The sequence below is a fragment of the Chiloscyllium plagiosum genome, unplaced genomic scaffold (assembly GCF_037043375.1).
Source record: "Chiloscyllium plagiosum isolate Xiang-an unplaced genomic scaffold, Cpla_swu_hap1 HiC_scaffold_15, whole genome shotgun sequence".
NCBI classification, from domain to species: Eukaryota; Metazoa; Chordata; class Chondrichthyes; order Orectolobiformes; family Hemiscylliidae; genus Chiloscyllium; species Chiloscyllium plagiosum.
In genome coordinates this window covers 16,260,195-16,286,498 of record NW_028270153.1, presented here as the reverse complement: position 1 = coordinate 16,286,498, position 26,304 = coordinate 16,260,195, and the positions used below count along the sequence as shown (strand labels likewise).

The following is a 26,304-nucleotide window of genomic DNA, read 5'->3' as shown; positions in this document are numbered from 1 at the left end:
AAGTAGTCTTGCTGTATGATGTAGACATGTTTAAAGGCTTTAATTATTCAGTTATTTGGTCCTGGTACATGTCTTGTCATTATGTCTGCTACCTTCGCAAATAATGTATTGTGAGTGATTGAGTGTATTTTTAAAGTTGCATACTCACTATTTAAACCTTTGCAGAGTGGAGTATTTTTGGTCAGGTTTGCAACCCCCTCACACTTGGATGATTAATTTGATTTGGACCTAATTTTCTTCCCATCTTTAGAATAAAAGTTTTCCTCATCAAATCTGTCTTTGTGGTAGTGATTGTTACATACTATTATTGGTCAGTCAGCTAAAAATGGTCAACTAATTAAAAAAAAAGAAGAAAAAATAACAAACAGGAGATTCAGTCGAGGAACTAGCTTTGAGCTAACTGGTCAGAGCCCATGTAAATAAAAGTTGACTTGGTGACAGGACACTAGCTTCTGTGCAGTTATTTCAACACTTAAGGGAACAGTTGGTCTTTAAGAGGTTAAATTTGGTGACCATTTCTGGGGCTAGATTTGGCAATAAACTAAAAAATCCCTTTTGACTGCTTGTTCTGCTTCTGAAATCATTTAGGTTCTTGCCAGGTTTAGCCTATACGTGACTTGAGACCCATTGTAAAGTAATTGACTCTTTACTGCTCTTTGAAATGGCCTAGCAAGCCATTCAGTTCAAGAGCAGTTAGGGATGAATGATAAATGCTGAGCTTGCCAGCAATGCCCAGACCTTAGGAAATAATAAATTTAAAAATTTTACAAAATGGAGACTTTTCTAAAGGAGAAATGGCTGTTTCAGTAGTTAACCAGTCACACAAGACTTCAACAGTAAATCCCCAGATTAAATCTTTTGAACAGTTAGTTAGTTGGGATGATTTGTGGGCAGCACGGTGGCACAGTGGTTAGCACTGCTGCCTCACAGCACCAGAGACCTGGGTTCAATTCCCGCCTCAGGCGACTGACTGTGTGGAGTTTGCACGTTCTCCCCGTGTCTGCGTGGGTTTCCTCCGGGTGCTCCGGTTTCCTCCCACAGTCCAAAGATGTGCAGGTTAGGTGAATTGGCCGTGCTAAATTGCCCGTAGTGTTAGGTAAGGGGTAAATGTAGGGGTATGGGTGGGTTGCGCTTCGGCGGGTCAGTGTGGACTTGCTGGGCTGAAGGGCCTGAAGGGGCTGAAGGGCCTGTTTCCACACTGTAAGTAATCTAATCATGTAAGCAATCTAAAAAAAATTAAAATGCCTTAGCATCTATTAAGAGCTGTACTTTTAAGATCAGCTACTTAATGAGTAACAATTACGATCTCTGTACATCTTTTGTTCCTAGATCATTTAAAAACTACCTGCTACACAATCTGACGCTTTTAGTTTGAAATTTAATATTGGTATTATGTTTATATATGCTTTATAACATTAAATAAAATAGGATTTGTATATCATCTCTTCGTTTCTTCTCCAGATAATACTTCAAAAGAGTCATTACCTAATGAGACATCATGTTTTATCAGTGATGACAGGTACAATATTAAAATTGTCTTGCATAGAACTGTAATAGAGCTTGTGTAGTAGAGTCTTGTGATGAGTGTTCGGCCAAACTTATTTGATTTGTCCTCAAAGCAAAAAGGTCTTTTACTGGACCTTAAATTCCTTCAGTATAAACTAACAGTTTGCTTCAGTCTGCTTTAGCCATTTGTATGGTTGCATTAAAGTAAAGTTAAGGAGCCATTACACTGCTTCACTAATACTTCTGGTGAGAAATTGCATTTTATGACATTAATGGATGAACACTTCAAATGTTGTAATGAAATAATTTTGTACACTCTTTAATGTGAACTGACAGGGTTGTTTTAAGAAAAAGTAAACATTTATAATGTTCTAGTGAGTAAATGTCTAATTATAGCCGAAGAATTCTGCATCTCAACTGGCAGATGTATTTTATTGTACATGGCCCAGTCCTACATAAAGACACAACTTGATTATTCCACTCTGAGCTTCGAATTCATGAACTCTACCACCACTTGCTCGGATGCTTTGATTGCTTTCCTGACTGTAAGCCCCCTACCTCACAGGACATTTCCTGCACAATTCTTCCAGCCACAAAGACACATTGCTGCTTAACTACATATTAATAAGACTTCTTAACCAATTCTGGTATCTTCACCTTCGCAACTCTGCCCAGACATCTAGTCCAAATGTTGTTCGCTCTTTATGTAAACAAGAATATCCCACTATCAGCAAAGCCTGTTTACATTAACTCATAGACTCAGTGCAAATAAAAGGCAGCAACAGTTGGCCAGCTTGCCCATTGAGCCCACTCTGCTATTCAACATGTTCCTGACTGATCCTCTGTTAAAAAATAAATAGATTTATAGAAGCTTAAACATGTCAAGGGGCATAGGGAGAGTGCAGGAGTATGGCGTTGAGATAGAGGATCAGCCAGGAACATGTTGAATGACAGAATACTCTTGCTTCATTCACCTAATGAAGGAGCAGTGCTCTGAAAGCTTGGGATTTCAAATAAACCTGTTGGACTATAACTTGGTGTCATGTGATTTCTGACCCCATGCCTGTAACCCCACGTTTATCATGGCTAACCCACCGAGCCTGCACATCCCTGGACACAACAGACAATTTAGCATAGCCACTCCACTTAACCCTCACACCTTAGGACTCAGGCTAAGATGGCCTATCGTGTATCCTGAGACTGTGTCCCCTTGTTCTGTGCCCCCCTGCCAGGGATCACCATCCCTGCATCCAGTCTGTCAGAATTTTTATACATTTCAATGAGAATCCTACTCATCCTTTTAAATTCTAGTGAACACAGGTCCACTCAACCCCCAATCTCTTCTTATATAACAAACCTGCTGTCTCAGGAATCAGTCTGGTGAACCTTCACTGCACTCCCTCTATGGAAAGCACGTCTTTTCTGAGGTAGCTGTACACAATTTTCCAGGAGTGATCTCACCAAATCCCTGCACAGCTATCTGCAACAAGACTTCCTTGTTCCTGTACTCAAGCCCTCTTACAATGAAGGTCTACACACCATTCACCTCAAGAATAGAGTGGTGCTGGAAAAGCACAGTAGGACATGCAGCAACGAAGGAGCAGGAAAATCAACGTTTCGGGCAAAAACCCTTCATCAGGAATGATTTTCCTGCTCCTCGGATGCTGCCTGACCTGCTGTGCTTTTCTAGCATCACTCTAATTTTGACTCTGATCTCCAGCATCTGCAGTCCTCACTTATGTCCACACCATTCACCTTCCTAACTGCTTGCTGTACCTGTATGCTTCCTTTCAATATTAGGGCAGCCAGATCCCTTTGTTCCTCAATCTTTCTCAGTCTATCAACATTTAAATAATAGTGCCATTCTGTTTTTCCTACGGAACATGGTTAACGCCACATTTATTCATGTTCTACTGCATTTGCCATGTACTTACCAACTCACTCAAATTGTTTAACTTGTCTAAATTGCCTTGAATCCTCCTCATGTCCTCCTCACCACTCACTCCAACCTAATTTTGTGTTGGCAGTAAATTTAAAAATATTATACTTGATGAAATTACTCATTTATCTTTTTTCCTGTACTGTTGCTTATTGTACTCTCATGCACAAAATAAGACCGAATGCCTCATTTTCCAGACCAGAATGGTCATGTAAGTTTAATCTTTCTTCATAACCTAAGAATAGGGACCTACACTATGACACTTTGCAACGAGTGAGTAACTTTCTTATTTCTTGGTAACCGGAATTAGACACAATAGTTAAGTTTCACTCTGAGCAGAGACCTATAGACCTGCAGTCTATACTCTACGACCAGTAATAATTCCATTTGTTGTCATTCTCTGGATAATGTTTTGATAAACTCAGCCCATTGAGGTTCCTTATTACCTCCAGTTCTGCCATTGACTTCCTAATGCTAACTTTAATCCTTACTGTTAACTCGCAACAGAAAATATCCTAACTTCTGATGCGATACCAATATCCTGAACCTTTCCGATTAACTAGAGCAGTATTGAACTTCTAGCTTGAAAATACTGTTTATTTTAAAATTCCTTTTAACTTATGTAAGGTCACAATGAGAACTCTTTTTAATTTCTGCTGTTGTCTGTCGCATTGTCCAGTTGGTATTTGTGTGGTTGTAACTTTGATGGACCAAGCCGAGATTATAGATGCATGCATTGATAGATAGGAATGATATTGCCCCGGCTAATAATTTATCTGAATCAACCGCTTGCAGTTCCAGGGATTATTATATGACCACTTAATATGTGAACAAAGTTTCAGTCTGATGCTGACCATTTGCATTCCTGCCCCAGCAGTAGCCATCCACAGAAGTTGGAGACTGATGTCAGCTTCACACCAGTCCAACAGAGGAAGGAGAAGGAAAGCCAGAAGAGACTGTGGAAGGGTTTCCTTGTCTGTATACCTTACGCTGCGAGTATTGGAGGCACAGCCACATTGACTGGGACAGCACCAAACCTGCTTCTACTTGGGCAGCTGAAAACGTAAAATAATCATAAGGAACTTCTGATTTGTTAATGTCCCTTTCTTAGAGAGAAGCTACAGGGATGGTTGACAAGAGAATTGTGAGCATTGACTTGCTGAAGTAGGGCCTGCTCATCCCAGACTGGGGGACAGAAAACCCTATGCAACATCTAAATTGTATGATACGTAACTTGGGAATTCTGATGGTGAGGAGGTTTTGGCGTGCAGTAGGAGCCCCTCTGCCTGTGGGAAGAAACCACAGATTTGAGTCCCATGCCAAGTCTTGGCTGTGTATGATGTATTTGTGAGGTGATTTGATTATCACAGAATTCTTATGATGCAAAAGAAGGCCATTCAGCCCATCATATTAAACATTAAGGTATATTTTTAGGTGAAAGGAAACAATATATACTCACATGCAGTCACCTTACCAAGAGAACTACCAGGAAGTACATTGGAAACAGGGCCCATCACATTCCCCCAGGTTGGAAAACCTTTGTTGTAATCTTCTACCTGTAAATCCTTCCAATACAACTAATAGCGGCGGTACAAATGAGAGAGTTTCCTGTTCAGCTATTCTGCAAAACACAATAGCCAAACCTCTGCAGTACTTTTCACATAAACATGGACCAATCCAATGGAATCTGTGGCCCAACCCTCAGAAACAAAGACCACAGAACAGAACAGATATTTATCGCTGGGTGTAGGAAATGGAGAAATAAAATGATCCACTCCCTGACACTGGAATGTGTCTTTAGCATTTCACAAACTAATGGAAATGTCATAAGTCAGTTAAATAACAAACGCTTCAATGGCACTGCTCAAGACAATGACCAGCTGATCCGTACAGATCATAAAGATGCCGAATCTTAGTTTTCAACCAATACTTTGTGAGAAATGATAGCAAGACTATAGTTGGTCAGTCTATTAGATAGGGGAAATTAGCCAGGGAACATAACTCCTTATTGGGATTGTGACTTAAAATGTCAAATATTAAAGTACTTTTTTGAAAAAGAAAACAAATACTTAAGTGCCTTTAATAAGAGAACCACTCCAAGATACATTAGAATTGGGACCCAGTACCTTCCCCAATATTGGCAATGTCTGCTGCAGTACATGAACTGTGGTTCAAAGCTGATATGCTAGATGCCTCCCATGCACAGACTAGCATTAGCACAAATCGTTCACTTTGCCTAGTCTCTCCAATTACTTAAGCTTTTCCCACCCTTTCACCTACTGAGCACCCTCCCCTTTTACAATACTGTCACTAACCTCTCCTTCACTATCAAATAGATAGCTCCATCAAAAACTACACTGTGGGGAAAATGACTTCCTTCTTTGCTGTGCTATTGTAAGATTCTGTGAGTCCTTCTGGATTATTCACATAAGCCCTGTATGCTCCTTTGCTCTTTACTTTGCTATCAGTCACATCACCATAGACCATTCAATCACTCTTATCTCCCTTCACCCTGTTTCCCTCAAGGATGGAGAGACACACCTCATCCTTTAGACTGTTTCCAACCTAATCTCCCTTCATTTTCTTTCAAATACTTTGAGATACCTTCAACATTCAATTAGTGATTTTTTAAACAAAATTAAGTCAAATAATGATGAGGAAATACATTCTGTCTACTATTTCTATCAGTCTATATTTCCCACTGCCTCAGGGAGGCAACCAACATCATCAAAGACCTCTCCTACCCTGGTTATAATTTCTTCCAATCTCTTCTGTTGGGCAGAAGATACAAAACCTTAAACAGACATACCAACAGATTTAAGAACAGCTTCAACCCCACTGTTATTAGACTTCTAATTCACTTCTCAAATTTTAAATTAATTTGATTTCGCTCTTTGTGCACCTTCTCTGCAGCCATAACATTATATTCCTAGCTCTGTTCTATTCTCTTTTGCATTTTGTATGGACTGATCTGCCTGTACTGCACGCAAAACAAAACCTTTTGCTGTACCTAGGTACATGTGACACTAATAAATCGAATCAAATCTGTGTTTCTCTAACTCTATTTTTCTTCCCCTCTCTGTCAAACACAGGCATCAGAAAATAAAATCCTGACGGAGTTGAAAGCTATGGACCAGATCCTGGTGGTTGTACTGGATGGCATCTCGTAACCCCAGTAGCGTTTGTAGGGTCAGTGAGTGGGAAATGTCAGAACGGATACATCTCCAGTGTTATGGGAGTCCTGTGGTGCAAGGGCAGCGTTCCTGCCACTAGGCCAGAAGCCCTGAGTTTGAGTTCCACATGAGGATGTGTTGGCCATTCAAGATGTTTGTAATGTAGTGAAACAGGTTGGTTGTCAGTCTGATGGCAGTCACCTGGTCAGCCATCTTGCAGATGTAAGGACTTGGGAGTTGAATAACTGGTTTTATCACAATTTTATTCTTTATTCCTTTAATTTATTTTAATGTTGAAGCCTCCACAATAGTGGCACTGAAGCACTGAAGGTTGAACCACAGTTAATACTTGACTCATAAGGTGTGGATCAATGCAATGGCCATCCATTAGAGTTCAATTCAATGGACTCCATACAATGAGAAGCTTGATGTTCAGAGTTAGATGGTGGTTATGCTGGGGGCAGTGTGAAGACTGCAGATGTAATCACAAACTAAACAAAGAAAAGTTTAAAAACTAAGTAGCCAGCAAATGACTGAAGCAACAGTTAAATCACAGAGTATGGGGAATAATCAAAATTAGAAGATAGTAATTGAAAGACTCATTTGTAATATTACAACTTATGTTTCAATTGTGTGGGCTGTTGCTGCATAATGCACAATATAAGAGTATCCATATCAATGCATGATAGCAAAAACAATCAAAAGATTTTAAAATATATATAATATATATAATGTGACCCATGGAGCATAAACACCAAGATAGACCAAGATAGAATTGTCTGTTCCTGTCCAGTAGATTCTTTGTTCTCCTTATTATCTAAGTGTCACGAACATGTTTGAATTTGCAGGATGATCCTGAGAATTCACACTTGGCACCACATGATTTCCAATAGAATTAAGAATAAGATTTTCTTATCTTGCTTCGTTTCAGGTATTTCCCTGGTTGCAACATGGTGAACTTTGCATCCTGGTTTATGTTTTGCTGTCCTGTAGCGATCCTGTTCCTGTTTGCCGGCTGGCTGTGGATTGCTTTCCTATATGGAGGACTCAATCCAAGGTAGGAAAAATGGATAAGAAATTGCACACAATTACGAGTTGAAATCTTCCTTAAGCATTTTTGGGTTTCACCTTTGACCTGCCAACTCTGCCCTTCTTCCTGAACTGTGGTAGGATTTTCCATTTTGAAGTTATGTCACATTGGCCAGTGCCCAGGACAAGATATCTCATGGGTTTCTCAGTTGATTATCTATGCAAGTGGAATGTTGGTAAATCATGGTAGTGAATGAGCTGAAAGTTTTCACCATCAGTTGGATTTTTTTGGGATCAAACGTTTCGATGCCAGATTGAAAGGCCAGCTATAACTATAACTTCAGAGTGCAACTTTTACTCAGTCCTGACTTGCATTCCTCGGTGAACTACAGTCCTGTAGGAAGACTTGTAGTTGAACTTTCAATGCTTCAGTGCCACCATTGTGGAGGCTTCAAAATTAACATAAATTAATTGAATAAAGAATAAAGTTGTGATAAAATCAGTTATTCAACTCCAAGTCCTTACATGCAGGAATGAATGCTTTAGCATTGATAAGAGAAGTCCTGGACACCACTGCAGGACAGAAACCTCTCCAAAGCCAGCGGTGACCATGCTAAGGAGTCTGTCAATGCCTGCCAGGATGTCTTGGATTGATTCAGGGGCTATTAAGGCTAGTCAGATGGGGTGACTGAAAGAAGGGACCTCTTCATCCCAGGGCGAGAGTGAGGATTGCAGATGCTGGAGATCAGAGACTAGATTAGAGTGGTGCTGGAAAAGCACAGCAGGTCAGGCAGCATTCAAGAAGCAGGAAAATCAACGTTTCAGGCAAAAGGCCTCATTCCTGATGAAGGGCTTTTGCCCAAAACGTCAATCCGACCTCTTCATCCCAGGTGACTGCAGCAGGAGGGCATTGCATCAGTCCCGTCCAGCCAAGGCAGATATTGTAGCATGGGTCAGTAGGACCCCTGGCCTCCACCAAAGGGTCAGCTAACAGTGCACCAAGAAACTGAGGGTACGCGACGACATCTCTTTGCTCCCTCAGCACTCACAGAAACATTACATACTACAGTTATACAGGACCTTGGGGAGGCCACACCTTGAGTATTGTGTGCAGTTTGGTCTCCTAGTCTGAGGAAGGACATTCTTGCTATTGAGGGAGGCCAGAGAAAATTCACCAGACTGACTCCAGGGATGACAGGACTGACATATGAGGAAAGACTGGATCAGCTGGGCTTGTACCCTCTGGAATTTAGAAGAATGAGGGGGGACCTCATGGAAACACATAAAATCCTGATGGGGCTTGACAGGCTTGATGCAAAAGAATGTTTCCAATGTTGGGGAAGTCCAGAAGTAGAGGTCACAGCCTAAGAATAAGGGGTAAGCCATTCAGGACTGAGATGAGGAAGAATTTCTTCACTCGGAGAGTTGTGAACCTGTGGAATTCTCTCCCACAGGAAGCTGTTGGGGTCAGTTCATTAGATATATTCAAGAGGGAGCTGGGCATGACCCTTGTGGCTAACGGAGTCAAAGGGTATGGAGAGAAAGCGAGTGGGATACTGCGATTGCATGATCAGCCATGATCATATTGAATGGTGTGCAGGTTCAAAGGGCCGAATGGCCTACTCCTGTCCTATTTTTGATGTTTCTACGTTTAATCTGCCACCAACATCTCACAACTGGTCATAGCCAGCAAGCATCAGTGTCACAGGCAGCTCTCTATCTCGCATGGTCATGCATGCTCAGTTCCTGCACCCATTCTCCATCCAACTTCTTTATCGCATTAGGAGGAAATGGCATGATGGCTTAATGGTTAGCACTGCTGCCTCACAGTGCCAGGGATCCGGGTTCGATTCCAACAATTCTCTGTGTGGAGTTTGCACATTCGCCCTGTGTCTGCATGGGTTTCCTCCCACAGTCCAAGTATGTGCAGGTTAGGTGAATTGGCCATGCTGAATTGCCCATAGTGTTCAGGGATATGTAGGTTGGGTGCATTGGTCAGGGGTAAATGTAGAATAATAGGGTAGAGGAATGGGTCTGGGTGGGTTGTTCTTTGGAGGGTCAGTGTGGACATGTTGGGCACACTGTAGGGATTCTGGGATCTCTGTGATTGAAAAACAGGCCCAGGGCCAGGCCAAATATAAAGATCATCACCTCCTCCTTTGATGAGAGTGTTGTTGAACTAGTTTCGGAAGATTGCACTGTCATTCTGATGATGGGGGGACACCAATGAACCAGCAGCTGAAAATGTGTTGCTGGAAAAGCGCAGCAGGTCAGGCAGCATCCAAGGAGCAGGATAATCGATGTTTCGGGCATGAGCCCTTCTTCAGGCTCACTTTCTCCCACCAATCAACCAGCAACCCAGTCAACAATATTTTGCATTGTTCTTCTGGGACAAACCCATTGCTCTGCACAAGTTATCCTCACTGACTCACTCTTTCCCCTCTCTAGGCACAGGCTCCACCCAGTGCTGCAGCCTGTGCCCCTCCACACCAACAGAACCTCTCAGGGTGAAGCCTGTGAACTGTCAGGGGATGTACTGACAAAGTGTTCACCTGCATCCTCCATCAGCTCAGACACAGTCACCTAGCAGGTACTTGACTGGATTAGACTTAGGAGTACATCACATGTCCACAGCTGGTGGAAGAAGAAATGTCCAAAGTCTCTGACACTCAGAGAACTGACAGAGACCAGGCACCCACCCAGGACTCAGTGAACTTGGCCATAAGTCACAAGGTCAACCTGCAGTGAAAGGAAAGGGAACATCAGGTAGGGGTGGTTGGCTGGAGCAAATAATGGAGGAATCTGTCCATGTTCTTATGACTGTATAGGCTCCAGAAGGTGAGGGCCTCCATGAAGATGAGATCCATGTCCTGCAGAATGCACAATAACTGCAGATATGTTTCAGACCTGCTATCCATCACTCTAGCCATGGGTGCTCACCACCATTGGAAAGGAAATGCGGGAACGAGGCACCTCATTTACTGATCATTAACTATTTATGGGCTAGGAGGGAAGGAAAGATGTCCAAATCTGTTTTTAAATAGTGTTAAATAGGTGACATCTCACCTCTTGCCTGAGAGATAGCCTGCACAGTGCCCAATTCCATTGATGCCATTCAAACCAAATATTGAATGGGGTTTCAAAGAATAGATTCCCATTTGTAAAAGGAACAAGAATGAGAGGGCATAGACTTAAAGTGACCTGCAAAGGAAGCAAGGATGACGTGATGGAAAAAAAGTTGTTCATCACAAATAAGCCGGGTATGGAATGTGCTGCATGTGGTGGAGGCTGGTACAGTTGAGGTATTCAAGAGGGCGTTCATTGATTATTTAGATAGAAATAGTGTACAAGGATACGGGAAAAAGGCAGGACACTGGCACTGGGTAATGATGCTAATTTGAAGAGCTGGTACATGCACAATGGGCCCAATGGCCTCCTTCTGTACTGTAACGATTTTGTGATTCTGTGATTACAAAAAGCAACTGATGTAGTAATACCCACCTTGAACTTTGCTCAGGATTAACTTCTGCTCAAGGAGTGGTGGACACGTTACAGCCTCTAATGCTTACCTTTGTAAATAATGCCTTTGTTCATTAATACATAGAGGGTGCAGAGTTTGTGTATGTGACTGTGTGTGTAAATAACATATAAAAATCAGATAGTACATATCTCAATGAAGTTATCAGTGTCATCAATGATATCAGTAATTCATATTATTGCTGTTCCTTATGAAGGTGAGATTTGCTAGTTTAAAATAGACATTCTATTTAATTTTTTAAAGTTGTAAATGCTTCTGGCAAGCTTATTGACTATCCCTCATTCTCGGGAGAAAATAGCGGTGAAGTGTCATCTTGAATCCACTGATGGCTTGCTAGGTCAGTTCCAAGGACAGGTAGGAGTTAACTCCATTGCTGTGGATAACATATTGGCCAGACTGGATATGGATAGTAGATTTCTCTTCCTAAAGGACATTAGTGAGCCAGATAGGGTAAGAATTGGTGTTGATAAAATAGCATATATTATATCTTTCAATGGAGCTTTATTTAATCATGAGTTTTTGAATAACAGGACAAAGGCAATATATTGTGGAGGAGGTAAACTGAAATAAAAGCAACATTTTTGGAGTTATAGAGAGTACAGCATGGAAACAGACCTCCTGGTCCAACTCATTCATGCCAACCAGACATCCTAAATTAATCTAGTCCCATTTGCCAGCACTTAGCCCATATCCATCTAAACCCTTTACAATCATATACCCATCCAGCTGATTTTTAAATGTTGTAATTGCACCAGCCTCCACCACTTCCTGTGGCAGCTCATTCCATACCCACACCACCCTCCAAAAAGCTGCCACGTAGGTCCCTTTTGAATCTTTCCCCACTCACCTTAAACCTAAGGCCTCTAGTTCTGGACCCCACACCACGGAAAAGTCTTTGTCCATTTACCCTATCTATGGCTGGAAATGTGTTGCTGGAAAAGCGCAGCAGGTCAGGCAGCATCCAGGGAACAGGAGAATCGACGTTTCGGCATAAGCCCTTCTTCAGGAAGAAGGGCTTATGCCCGAAACGTCGATTCTCCTGTTCCCTGGATGCTGCCTGACCTGATGCGCTTTTCCAGCAACACATTTCCAGCTCTGATCTCCAGCATCTGCAGACCTCACTTTCTACCCTATCTATGGCCCTCATGATTTTATTAACCTCTATGAGGTCACCCCTCAGCCTCTGGCACTCCAGGGAAAATAGTCTCAATCCTCTTCGTATAACTCAAGACCCCCCCAACCCTGGCAACATCCTTGTAAATCTTTTCTGAACCCTTTCAAGTTTCACAACATCCTTCTTGTCGCAGGGAGACCAGAATTGTACGTAGTATTCCAATAGCGGCCTAAACAATGTCCAGTATAGCTGCAACATGACCTCCCAACTCCCATACTCAATGCTCTGTCCAATAAAGGAAAGCATACCAAATGCCTTCTTCACTATCCTATCTACCTGCAACTTCACTTTCAAGGACCTATGAAACTGCACTCCAAGGTCTTTTTATTTAGCAACACTCCCCAGGACCATACCATTAAGTGTATAAGTCCTGCCCTAATTTGCCTTTCCCCCAAAATGCAGCACCTCACATTTATGCAGCACACATGCAGACCACGGAACGAGGACATACCACAACCAAAAGGACTAGCCACACTACCATACATCAGGAGCATCTCGGAACTGACAGCCAGACTACTGCGACCCCTAGGACTCATAACGGCACACAAACCAACAACCACGCTCAGAGAACAACTCACCAGAATGAAGGACCCGATACCCAACATGAGCAAGACGAATGTAGTGTACAAAATACCATGCAAGGACTGCACTAAACACTATATAGGACAAACAGGAAGACAGCTAACAATCCGCATACATGAACATCAACTAGCCACGAAACGACACGACCAGCTATCCTTAGTAGCCACACACGCAGACAACAAGCAACATGAATTTGACTGGGACAACACTACTATCATAGGGCAAGCCAGACAGAGAACAGCCAGGGAATTCCTAGAGGCATGGCATTCATCCACAAACTCCATCAACAAACACATCGACCTGGACCCAATATACCAACCACTACAGCGGACAGCTGAAACTGACAACCGGAAGCGGCAGGGACAGACTACTATAAACACCGGAGGAAACATCAAAGAAGCACTTCGCAGGAGGCTCCCAAGCACTGATGATGTTGCCTAGCCAGGGGACGAAACGTTTGCAACAAAAACTTCCAGCTCGGCAGACAGAACCACAACAACGAGCACCCGAGCTACAAATCTTCGCACAAACTTTGATCACATTTATCTAAATTAAACTCCATCTGCCACTCCTTGGCCCATTGGCCCATCCGATCAAGATCCTGCTGTACTCAGAAGTAACCTTCTTCACTGTCCATTACGCCTCCAAAAAAGGTTAGTTAACACTGCTGTCTCCAAGGATGCAGCCTGACCTGCTGAGTTTTTCCAGCATTTTAAAAAATGTTGATAACTTATGTATTGTCTGTCTGCAGCTGTGCCTTATCCTATTCTTTTGCATAGAGTTACAAGTCTGTTGAACTCCCATTCTATGTAAACACAGAGTACGCACCCAATCAATGAGAACAATGATAAGATACTGTAAGGCAAAGTTTCATTGAAACTTCCTTGGATATGTCATTATAATAATTTGAGAGTGTCTTTTTCAATTTTAAGGTCATGGAGTCAGAAGAAAACCAATAACACTGAGTCTCAAGCCAGGGTGAGAGCTAGAATAAGGAGCGATTATGAAAAACTGGGGCCATTAACGTAAGTATGTGTTCTCTATATTTGTTCCTCACTTACCCCAACCCCCTGACAACTACACAGAAAATGAAGCACATGTGAAACAGCATGTTGATACTGCCTATGTTTAGCGAGTTTGCTGATTTATAATCAGCAGCTTAAGTTCCAAATGTATGAGCATACAAAACAGGCGAGGGCTTCTGACATTGTGCAGCGCTCTCTATCTGTGAGTCAGTAGTTGTGGGTTTGAGTCTTGACCTACAACTGAATAGGCAGCTCCACCCTGTGATCATAATATAGCCAAATAGATTGACTATCAGCCTGAAATGCTGGAAAAACTCGGCAGGACAGATTCTGTCCTTACCGTCTACCTCTATCAGACGGTAAGAACAGAAATTTCCTGGTCAGCCACAACTGTGGTAGCTGTAGTGTAACAGTCTCCCCATGTTAAAAGATTCCATGTACAAGCTCTTGCTGTGGACTGTGGCCAAAGCCCTTTTTATTTTGAGGGACACTTTAGCAATAGACATAACACGAATGCATTAATATTTTAGCAGATGACCCAATTGCACTGCGCAAAATAGAATCCCTCCAGTTCAATGATCAGTTACTGTTAACTCAACTGGTTACATTCCCAATGGTCACATTTTCACTCCTTGTTTACTTTTCCACCAATTACAAGGAGGTAGACTGATCATGTTGGAATAAAAGAATGTGAGACATTAAGCCACTGGTTCCATCTACTCACTCAAGTGAATGCAAAAGATCCAAAGGCTTTGCTTTTAAGCACAACCTGGAGACTTCTTCAGGTACAATATTTATTCCTGAACCTCACATCCCTCAATAACACTGAAAACAGATGATACAATCTGGGGCTTCCCAAACTGTATGTCATGGCCCCCAAGTGGGTCAAACTTCTGGAGTTAAGATGTCTGACATATTAATGACGGAGCGCCAACATGTGCTTGTAACTATGAAACTCCTTTAAATCTCACAGCTTTTCTTAATAGCGAGTGCTGCCTAACTACCCTGAAAGACATAACATGAAGATATGTTTCACTTAAAAATCCTCTACATTAAACAGCTTGCACCCCCTGCCACTCTCCAGGTCAATCGCCTCTTCCCCTATCCTTAGTCCTTAAAGGCATTCCTTTTCCCCTGTGTTCTCTTAAACACCAAGCCCGTCCCATCAACCCCCATCACCACCACCTCAAACAAACATTTCCCATCCTCCTCTCACAGGCTCCCCCACCAGTTAATGCTATTTCCCCCTCCACCAATTCCTGCAGACATTGATGCCCCCAAATGTGCTCCCCACTTCTCTTCTCATAAACATTTGCCCCCCACAACAGGTATTCCCACTCCACCGTTGTTCTCACAAGCAATATGCCCTCCCCTCAATCTCACACAGATGGTGTCAGCAATGTTTGAGCACCAAAACTGGATCACAATGGAAGAGAGCTTGTTGTTGGTAGGAGTTTGCTCTGCACTAATGAGCTGCTGCACTTCCTGCATTACGACCGTGACTAGCCATGAAACATGTTTAATTGTTGGTAATTTACTTTGGAAGATCGCGAGCCTAAGAAAAGCACTAAGTGCATGTTTTTCTTTCTTTTAACAATCTTGCAGGTTTGCAGAATGTGCTGTTTTGGTTTTCTTTGCCTTCTTTGTGGTTCTGCTTCTCACGAGAGATCCAAAATTCATCCCTGGATGGGCCAGTATTTTCCCAAAAGGGTGAGAAGTCTTTTGTGAGTTTGTGCTGGTGACCTGTTCAAGTAGGAACATTTGGAAAGTTACATGTGAGGAAGCAACAAGTGGAAAGGAATAGAGACCAAATAAAATTAATGAGAGTAATTAAATGATTGAAACTAGGAATCTGTATTTTAGGGAGATACAATGCAATAAAGTCAATCATTCACCTCCTGGGACTGAAATGTTCCCTCAGTCTGCTCACAAGAAAGCTTCAAGTGATACGGGGCAGATTCTGTTCAGTTCTTCAATGATTCACCACAAATCTCAACCCAAACTAAAAATCTGACTTACTGAACTCAGTAGATGTCTGGTATGGAAAATAGAAAAATGTCTCCAATGAGATTGGTTTGGGGATGTTGTGAGACAAAAGTAGAGGAAGCTTCACATTTCATCTAACCATCTGGGAGTGCTGGCAGTGAGTATATATGTTTTAGTTTCCACGATAAAAAATCCTCATCTAATGAATACAGACAGAGGCAAAAGAATCAGGCTCTATATAGGGCTAAGGAATTCCAAAATATTCCTATGTTGGTAGCAATAGATGTCTGTTGGTCCCTTTGTGAATATGTTCAGAAGAAATATTAATGATAAATGATCAGGCAATGGCAAATATGTTACGTAAATTAGATATTGCTAAAAGGAAACAAATTTAAAGCACTGTGTCCTGTACTCATCAAGAAAGAAAGTAAGAAGGAGCCAAGATTAGAGTGGTGCTGGAAATGCACAGCAGGTCAGGCAGCATCCGAGGAGCAGGAAAATCGATGTTTTGGGTAGGAGCCCTTCATCAGGAATGAGGAAAAGGTGGCCTGGGAATACAGCAGGAGGAGTTAACTATCAAGTTTAGGTCTCATACCAGGCAACCAGACTCTGTCAGAGTGTTGCCACAGGAAAGGAGCAGAGATGTGCAGTGTCCATGGCCCCTTTCCCAATTACAATGGTGCACATTTACAAAATCCTTTTACCTACATAAAGCAGGTTCCTGTGTGTTAACAAATATAGCTTCCAGCACACGCAAATACATCTCACTGCAGGTCTGACTGGTAAGCTTAGATTGGTACAATTTTGTAGCACACTCCGGATTATTTAGTAAATGTTGCACAAACCTTGGAATCACATAAAAAGTTGAACACATGGTGTTTTGAGGTTTGCAAGCACAGGTTGGAATGGAAAATCAGGAAATGTGAATTGAATCTAGATTAAGAAACTTCTGGCTGACATAATGGAAAAATGATGAAGAGCTTATGCTCGAAACGTCGATTCTCCTGGTCCTCAGATGCTGCCTGACCAGCTGTGCTTTTCCTGTGCCACACTTTTTGACTCGAATCTCCAGCATCTGCAGTCCCCACTTTCTCCATAATGGAAAAAAAAATTAGGTTAGTAATCTGAAAGGATCAGATGAATTTAGTTGGAAGGCATTTCTTTACCCAAGTCTGTTATATGCTGATTTGATTTGATTTGATTTGATTTGTTGTGGTTACATGTATCTAAGTATAGTGAAAAGGTCGATTTTGCAAGCAGTACAGATCACAGCAAAGGAGGACATAGGGTGCTTAGACAGCGAGGCAAACAGGTTACAACTGCACAGGAGGAGCACAGAACAAGGGCATGATCAACATTAGCATGATCAACATTAGAAGAACATTATTAGTCATTTTAGTATTTTGGGGCGGAACGGTGGCTCAGTGGTTAGCACTGCTGCCTCACAGCACCAGGGTCCTGGGTTTGATTCCTGCCTGGCTGTGTGGAGTTTGCACATTCTCCCTGTGTCTGTGTGGGTTTCCTCCCACAATCCAAAGATGTGCAGGTCAGGTGAAGTGGCCATGCTAAATTGCCCACTGATATTTTCCAGCATTTTCTCTTTTGGTTTCAGATTCTAGCATCCGCAGTAATTTGCTTTTATGCTAAATTGCCCACTGTGTTAGGTGTTTTAGTCAGGAGTAAGTATAGGGTAGGGGAATGGGTTTGGGTGGGTTTCTCTTCGGAGGGGCAGTATGGACTTATTGGGCCGAAGGGCCTGTTTCCACACTGTAGAGAATCTAATCTAATCTAATCTAATCTTAAATTTAAAAGTGTGGAAAGTTATAAGAGATGTGAGAATAAGATCTGCTGTAGAGAGCTTGCAAAGAGTGTTGGAGCCATCTTGAAATCTTTCAGATAGACAAACTTCAAATGGAGGAGTTTTGATATCTCTGCTTTCATATGCTACGGAATTAGATCAGAATTATATTGACATGCTCACCTCATTAAAAAGAAAACCTGAACACAACAGTTTGGAGTAACTCTACATTTCCTCCACAGAGGGTGATCATCATTAATTCAGCCCACTTTCTGCTTATTTCTCCCAAAACACTCTTTTTCAGATATGTGTCAGATGCAGTGACTGGAATGACATTTGTTTTTGCGTTATGCTTCTTTCCATCTCAAAAGCCTTCATTGAAGTGGTGGTTTGATCCGAAAGGTATGTGAATCAGTTTAACTAAACAAAGGGAGCTATGAGGGAATGAGAGTCGGGGGGTCAGTGAGGGTAATGCTCTTTGGAGCTGTGTATATGGAAAAGGAATTGTTAGAGAAACATAATCACTAATAAATCTAACAAGGGCATAAGGGGGCATTTCATTTCTCAGACATGGCTAGAATGTGAGATAAAGCAATTGAGGTAAATGGTTCACAATCTTTCAAAGGGAAACTGAACAGATATGTGAGAAAAAAGGAGAAAAAAAGATATGTTAAAAGGCCAAGCTGAGGTAGATGGAACAAGAGAAGACCCCTGTAGATTATATGCACCAGCAAAGATTGATTGAGCTGAATGGCCTGATTCTGTACTATATATTTTTTGTAATATATAAGAGAAGTTAACTGTTCAACAACAGTGTGGAACAGCAGGGATGGAGAGTAACTCTGAAAGTCCATGGATCGTAATCCCAGTGAGTTTTACCTGGATCAGGGTCATAAATGCCCTTCAGTGTTTCTCTAAGCCTGTGAGGTCAGTGGGAGGGCTAACGGACACATCCACATCTCCTATGCCTGCTGGCTGTCAGAGACCAGAATGTCCAGAGATTGCCTACAAGCCTGGGTAGTGGGGTAGAATTTCAGGCACCCTCTCCCCTCCTGTTCCACCTGCCTGCTCTTGGCCCATATCCCTCCAAACCTCTCCTATTCGTGTACTTATCCAAATGTCTTTTAAACATTGTCATTGTACCCACATATACCACCTCCTCAGGAAGGTCATTCCACGCACAAACCACCCTCTATGTGAAACATATGCCCGTCCATGTCTTTTTTAAATCTTTCTTCTCTCACGTTAAAAGTGTGCCCCCAGTCTTAAAATCCCCCATCCTAGGGAAAAAACAACTGCCATTAACTATTTATACCCCTCATTATTTTATAAACTTCTGTAAGATTTCAACCTCCTTCTGCTCCAGTGAAACAAAGTCCCAACCTTTCTTTATAACTCAAACCTGAAACAACATTTTCTAGTCTTTTGGGCACCCACCCATTTCTACTCCCAATCCTTACAAGTACATCTAACGTCCAACTTGTTCAATGGAAGAATGTGGAGCTAGAATGAAAACTATTGGGTCAGCAGAGACTCTTTGGGGATTTTTTTTGTTGCCCTTTCATGAAATGTGAAATCTTTGGCTGGACTGGGATTTGTTGCCCATTCCTGAATTGGCCTTGAGAAATTGATGTTGAGCTGTTTTCTTTAACCATTGCAATCCGTTTGATATAAATACACCGATTGTGCTGTAAAAGGTGTACCAGCATATTTCACACAGCTGGAGAGGTAAATGAGAGTAACGAAAATCAGAATGGTGTGGAACTTGAAGGACAACTTGCAGTTATGCAGTATACTTGGGGAGACACTGCAATACAATCAGGTTTAAAGTTTGTTCAGATCAAATTCAATTTAATCAGCAACGCTTTCAAAGAAGACTATAATGGCAAAAAATCACTAATTTGTTAACAAAGCTGGAGTAACTGTTTACATGTATTATCAAGAGCAAAGTTATTTATTAAAATGGCTGATTTGTCACATTGTCAAAAGGAGTAAAATATTCACATGTCTCTAAATGCTGAATCATTTTCCAACTTGAAACTTTACCAACTTTACTGTTAAGATTACGAATGTAGCAGCAGGACAGACCATTCGGTCCTTCAAAGCTATTCTCTCATTTTGTAAGGTCATGGTTGAGTGACAATCAATCATCCAGACTGGTTCTCAATGACATTGTAATCACAGACTTGCTTTTCCAAACTAGGTAATCAATTGGCTTTGGAAATAACTCATTTAAACCTTTGTTTATTTCTGTTTTCTTCTTTTCCAGCCTCAGGAAAAATGAATCCACCACTGCTAAACTGGAAGAAAATTCAGAAAGATTTACCTTGGAATGTGGTCCTACTACTCGGAGGGGGATTTGCAATAGCAAAAGGGTGTGAGGTATTTCTTGTCAAATCCACTTGATATTTTAATTAAAATATCTGTTTTTTAAAAAAAAACAACTTTCAATTTTACAAATTGATGTACCAAACAATAATTTCCTCAGTGGTTGATTCACTAATTGTAAATTTCAAATTTTGCCTCAAATTCCAGAAAACTAAACATTTCACTTTGACTCTCCTTCATGCTAGTTTCAGAGGTCCCTGATCAAATAGAGTGATACCTTTTCCAATCTTCACATGCTGTCTTTGGCAGAAGCGTGTCAGAAACCCAAATAAATGGTATAACCAGCTTTGAACTATTTTTGGAAAACTTTCATCAAAAATACCGCACTATAGAGGGAATGATGATTCTTAGAATCCCTGCAGCATGGAAACAGGCCATTTGGCCCAATCAAGTTCACACCAACCCTCTGAAGAGCATCCCACCCAGACCCACCACCCCTAGATATTATGGTGAATTACCAATTCACCTAACCTATGGACTGTGGGAGGAAACCCATGTGGAGAACATGCAAACTCCACACAGGCAGTCACCCAAGGCTGGAATTGAACCCAGGTCCTTGGTGCTGTGAGGTGATTACCAAGCCACCTTGCCAACGATGTACTTTGACATCAATAGTCACATGCTATTGAGACTATTAGAATAGTGGAGTGGAAGAATTGAGCAGGAAAGCTTTAATCAGAAATCTGCATGTTACTGTGTAAATAAAGAGTTTATTTAGTGGCCCACTGAGAGTCAGATTATAGTTACTTTTGGATAAGGTGAAGCCAGAGATTCAGCAGACTCTCTGTTGGGGCAGTCTAGCTCAGTAGAGTTTACTCAAAAAAGATACCCGACACTCAGATGCCATGGTAAGCAGAATCCATGAGGATAGAACAATGCAGGATGGTGTCATAGTTGAGCTGTTTAAAGGAAATATAGGTAAGCACGTGAAGGAAAATGGGAAAGAAAATTCTGTCATGGAGAAAAGAAGAAGGATGAGAGGAGATTTATAAGAACCATGAACACTAGCATAGAAGTATGGATTATATGTCCTGCTTCCATACTGGAAATATAATGTTGACCAATTGTATATCAACATAGACATTTTGTAGGAGATGGAGTTGTTGGTATTTCATCATCTCCAAAAATGACAAATCCATTTATTTTGCATTACTATTTCACAGTGAGACATTCCCCATTTTTAGTAATTGGAGTACATAGGGGGACCTGAGGCACAGACTTCAGTGTGACCACCTTTCAAGTTGCATAACCATAAATCCATTCATTTGAATAGATGTAGTATCATTGCAAACTTGACTAGAGCTTATTGTTTTCTGCCTCAGTTTCAGAATGTACTCTCATTATATGAATTCCTGTGCTGAAGGCATAATTAACTATATATACATTAGGGTTAGTAACTCTCACTCATTCAAAGGCGAGGTGTTTTGTTCCATAAGATATTTTCTTGCTCCATACAAGTAGGGAGAAAGATAGTAGGATCTAGCTCTTAAGACTACATCTGATGTAGAAGTGAGTGTACGTTGGAGATCAGAACATGAAAGTTAGAATGGCCAATTAGCAATGGTTTTGTGTATCTGTTTTTTTACCTGAACACTGTACATTAGGATCAGCAGTAGCTCCCTCAGCCCCTCTAATTGTTCTGCCATTCAATAATATCATGGCTAATCTGATGGTAGCCCCAACTCTACATTTCTCTGATAACCTTTGACTCCCTCATTAGTCAAGAATCTATCTATTTATCTCTGCCTTAAAAATTACTCACTGAACCTGCACTGTCTGGGTACGATAGTTCCCAAAGAGATATAATTTTCAGAGAAATTCTTCTTTTCACCATCTTAAATAGGAGACTCCTGAATTTTTCAGCAGGAAACTTAGAAAATACCAACTCTACTACACAAAATCAGCATGGATTTGTGAAAGGGAAATCATTTCTGACAAACCTACTTGAGGAATTTGCGGATGTAACTAGTAGAATCAATGAGGAAGAACCAGTGGATGTGGTGTATTTGGATTTTTCAGAAAGCTTTAATAAATTCTCCCACAGGACTTTAATGTGCAAAATCAAAGCACATGGGTTATGGTAAGTGCTAGATGGATTGGGAATTGGTTAGCAGCCAGGAAGCAGGAATAAATGGATCTTTTCTGGAGTGGAAATTGGTGACAAGTGAGGTATCACAGGAATCCAGGCAATATATATCAACAATATGTATAAAGGAATCAAATGTAATATTTCTAAGATTGCTGATGTCACAAAACCAGGTTGGAGTGTGAGTAGTGAGGAGGAGATAAAGAGGCACCAAGGTGACTTAGACAAGTGGAGTGAGTGCATGAAAATTTGGCAGAAGCCTGAACACAAACACTAGCAGGTTCAGGAACAACTTCTTCAACTGATGAATGGACTCTTAGCCTCAGTAATGTAGCCTGTATCTTGGTCTTTTTGATCTGTACATCTTTGCTAACTATGAACTGCCTGTACTGCTCGTAAACAAAGGTTTCCACTGTACACGTGACAATCAATTAATCATTATTAGATTAGATTACTTACAGTGTGGAAACAGGCCCTTCGGCCCAACAAGTCCACACCGACCCGCTGAAGCGCAACCCACCCAGACCCATTCCCCTACATTTACCCCTTCACTCAACACTACGGGCAATTTAGCATGACCAATTCACCTCCCCTGCACATTTTTGGACTGTGGGAGGAAACCAGAGCACCCGGAGGAAACCCACGCAGACACGGGGAGAATGTGCAAACTCCACACAGTCAGGGGTGGGAATTGAACCTGGGTCTCTGGCGCTGTGAGGCAGCAGTACTAACCTCTGTGTCACCGTGCCGCCCACTGTCGCTTAATCAGATGCAGTAGAACTTGGATAAATGTGAGGTCAAATAAACAGAATGGTAAAGTATTATTTAAATGTTGATAAATTGGGAAAGGTTGATGTAAAAAAGGACTTGGGTATCCTTGTGCACCAGTCACTGAAAGGAAGAGTCAAGGTGCACCACCAGTTATTAAAGCAAAATGGTGTGTTGGCCTTCATTGCAAGAGGGTTTTAATATAGTAGCAAGGAGGTCTTACTGCAGCTGTACCAGGAGAAAGTGAGGACTGCAGATACTGGAGATACGAAAATGTGGTGCTGGGAAAGCACAGCAGTTTAGGCAGCATCCGAGGAGCGGGAGGAACAGCGTTTCAGGCATAAGCCTTTCATTAGGAATCCTGATGAAGCGATTATGCCCGAAACGTTGTCTCTCCTGCTCCTCGGATGCTGCCTAACCTGCTGTGCTTTTCCAGCACCTTACTCTCGACTCTGCAGCTGTACCAGGTCTTATTGAGACCACACCAGCAGTATTCTGTGAGGTTTTGGTCTCCTAACCTCAGGAAAGACATACTTACCATAGAGGGAGCCCAGAGGAAGTTCACCAGACTGATTCCTGGAATGGGAAAGTGAGGGCTGCAGATGCTGGAGATCAGAGCTGAAAATGTGTTGCTGGAAAAGCGCAGCAGGTCAGGCAGCATCCAAGGAACAGGAGAATCGACGTTTCGGGCATAAGCCCTTCTCCAGGATTCCTGAAGAAGAGCTTATGCCCGAAACGTCGATTCTCCTGTTCCTTGGATGCTGCCTGACCTGCTGCGCTTTTCCAGCAACACATTTTCAGCTCTGATTCCTGGAATGGCAAGCTTGTCTTATAGGGAGAAATTGGGTCAAACGGGGACTGAATTCACTGGAGTTTAAAGGAATGAGAGAGGGTCTCATCGACATGCGTAAAAGTCTGACAGGGATGATGTTTCCATTGACTGAAGGGTCCAAAACAAGGAATCACAGTCTCAGAAGATGGGGTGCGAATTTCAGACTGAGATGAGGAGAAATTTTCTCACTCAGAGGGGAGTCAACCTGTATAATTCTCTTCCACAAAAGGATGTTGAGGCCAAGAATATTTTTAAGAGAAACATCAGTTAAAGGCTATAGGTGTCAAGGGGCATGGTGCAAGGGCAGAAGTATGATGTTGAGGTAGAGGTTGAGTAATGATCAAATTGAATAGGAGATCACGTCTAATTTACCAAATAGCCTACTCCTGTTCCCATTTTCTATGTTTCCTTAAATGTTAACTGGCAATAGCATTCATGCATACATTCTCTATGGCAATACCACTACCAATCAGATTCTACTTGCCACCCATCAGGATTCTTGAATACAGTTTAAATGTTGATTTTACATTTGAATTTGTGTCCTTGAAAAATGTCCTAATGGCTGAACGTTGAAAAGCTTTGATAAAATGTGACTTTTCTCTTGAATGTTCCCTCTCACCCCAAGTATCAGTTGAGTTAACCTTCTCTGAAATGTTCATCGAGCCATAGAGATGTACAGTATGGAAACAGACCCTTCGGTCTAACCCATCCATGCCGACCAGATATTCCAACCCAATCTAGTGCCACCTGCCAGCACCCAGCCCATATCCCTCCAAACCCTTCCTATTCATATACCCATCCAAATGCCTCTTAAATGTTGCAATTGTACCAGCCTCCACCACATCCTCTGGCAGCTCATTCCATACACGTACCACCCTCTGCGTGAAAAAGTTGCCCCTTATGTCCCTTTTATATCTTTCCCCTCTTACCCTAAACCTATTCCATCTAGTTCTGGACTCCCTGACCCCAGGGAAAAGACTTTGTCTATTTATCCTATCCATGCCCCTCGTAATTTTGTAAACTTCTATAAGGTCACCCCTCAGCCTCCGATGCTCCAGGGAAAACAGCCCCTGTAGCTCAGATCCTCCAACCCTGGCAAAATCCTTGTAATTCTTTTCTGAACCCTTTCAAGTTTCACAACATCTTTCCGATAGGAAGGAGACCAGAATTGCATGCAATATTCCAACAGTGGCCTAACCAATGTCCTGTACAGCTGCAACATGACCTCCCAACTCCTGTACTCAATACTCTGACCAATAAAGGAAAGCATACCAAACGCCTTCTTCACTATCCTATCTACCTGCGACTCCACTTTCAAGGAGCTATGAACCTGCACTCCAAGGTCTCTTTGTTCAGCAACACTCCCTAGGACATTACCATTGAGTATATAAGTCCTGCTAAGATTTGCTTTCCCAAAATGCAGCACCTCGCAAATGTTTCTAAGGCATTTACATCCTTTCGTAAATAAGGAGGCCCAAACTGGACAAAGTACTCCTGATGTAATCTCACCAATTCTCTGCACAACTGTAACAATTCAGCACTGCCCTCTTGAACTGTCCTACCTGTCCATCTGCCTTCCCACCTATGTGCTCCACCCTCCACTTCAACCTATCACTATCACCCTCTACTCTCATCTACCTATCGCCTTCCTAGCTACTTTTCCCCCAGCCTCACTCCCCTTTCATTTATCTCTCTGTCCCCTTGGACCCACTCCACATTCCAGATGAAGGGCTTGTACCCGAAACATCGACTCTCCTGCTCCTCAGATGCTGCCTGACCTGCTGTGCTTTTCCAGCGCCACACTTTTTGACTCTGATCTCCAGCATCTGCAATCCTTTCTTTCTCCTAAAGCAAAGCATCTCTGACTTTATATTGCAATCCTCTTGCAATGAGTAACAACATTCCATCTGTCTTACTATTCCCTTGGTGTGCCTGATTCCTGTCAACCAGATTCCTCTATTCCTCAGAATACTTCAATCTCATTTCATTTACAGTTCTGCTGAACTGGAGCTCACAGTTCTTCAGAGTTATGAAGAAGATTCCTATTGGACTTGAAACATTAACTCTGTTCCTCTCTCCGCAGAAGATGCCAGACTTGCTGAGTTTCTCTGACACTTTCTTTTTCCATTTCTGCTCCTCACCACTCACAGTACAGATAAGGTATCATTTAACCGCACACCCACAAACTGAAAAGACCTAAAAATCGGAGGTCTTTTCGAAAATGGACCCGAACAGATCTCTGAGTCCGGGCCTTTTGGAAAAAGAATTCCGCTTAACCTGAACAAATCCCAAAGGGAGACCAAATGAATTATTATGGACTTAATTGTATCCTGGCGAATGGAAGTCTTTTGGTGATAGTTTTGTGCCTGATTCTTCTCCTGTATGAATAGTTATTTATACACACGTTATTTATAGTTACATAAATAATATTTATAGTTATTATAGTTATACAATAGTTATTTATATCACCTATAATGTGA

At 41.9% G+C, this 26,304-nt stretch overlaps 1 protein-coding gene across 4 annotated transcripts in view; it reads left to right on the top strand.

The window, feature by feature from the left end:
• Positions 1 to 26,304, top strand: part of slc13a3 (solute carrier family 13 member 3) — a 54,912-nt gene that overhangs the window by 15,165 nt on the left and 13,443 nt on the right. For 2 of the 4 annotated variants that reach the window (XM_043710739.2, XM_043710736.2), the window contains exons 4-10: positions 1,462 to 1,519; positions 4,323 to 4,508; positions 7,550 to 7,675; positions 13,874 to 13,966; positions 15,572 to 15,676; positions 18,055 to 18,152; positions 20,020 to 20,132. In XM_043710739.2, the coding sequence (XP_043566674.1) occupies positions 1,462 to 1,519; positions 4,323 to 4,508; positions 7,550 to 7,675; positions 13,874 to 13,966; positions 15,572 to 15,676; positions 18,055 to 18,152; positions 20,020 to 20,132 (779 nt within the window). Of the gene's footprint in view, positions 1 to 1,461; positions 1,520 to 4,319; positions 4,509 to 7,549; positions 7,676 to 13,873; positions 13,967 to 15,571; positions 15,677 to 18,054; positions 18,153 to 20,019; positions 20,133 to 26,304 lie in introns of all 4 variants that reach the window. The other 2 variants (XM_043710738.2, XM_043710735.2) reach the window with 1 other exon arrangement.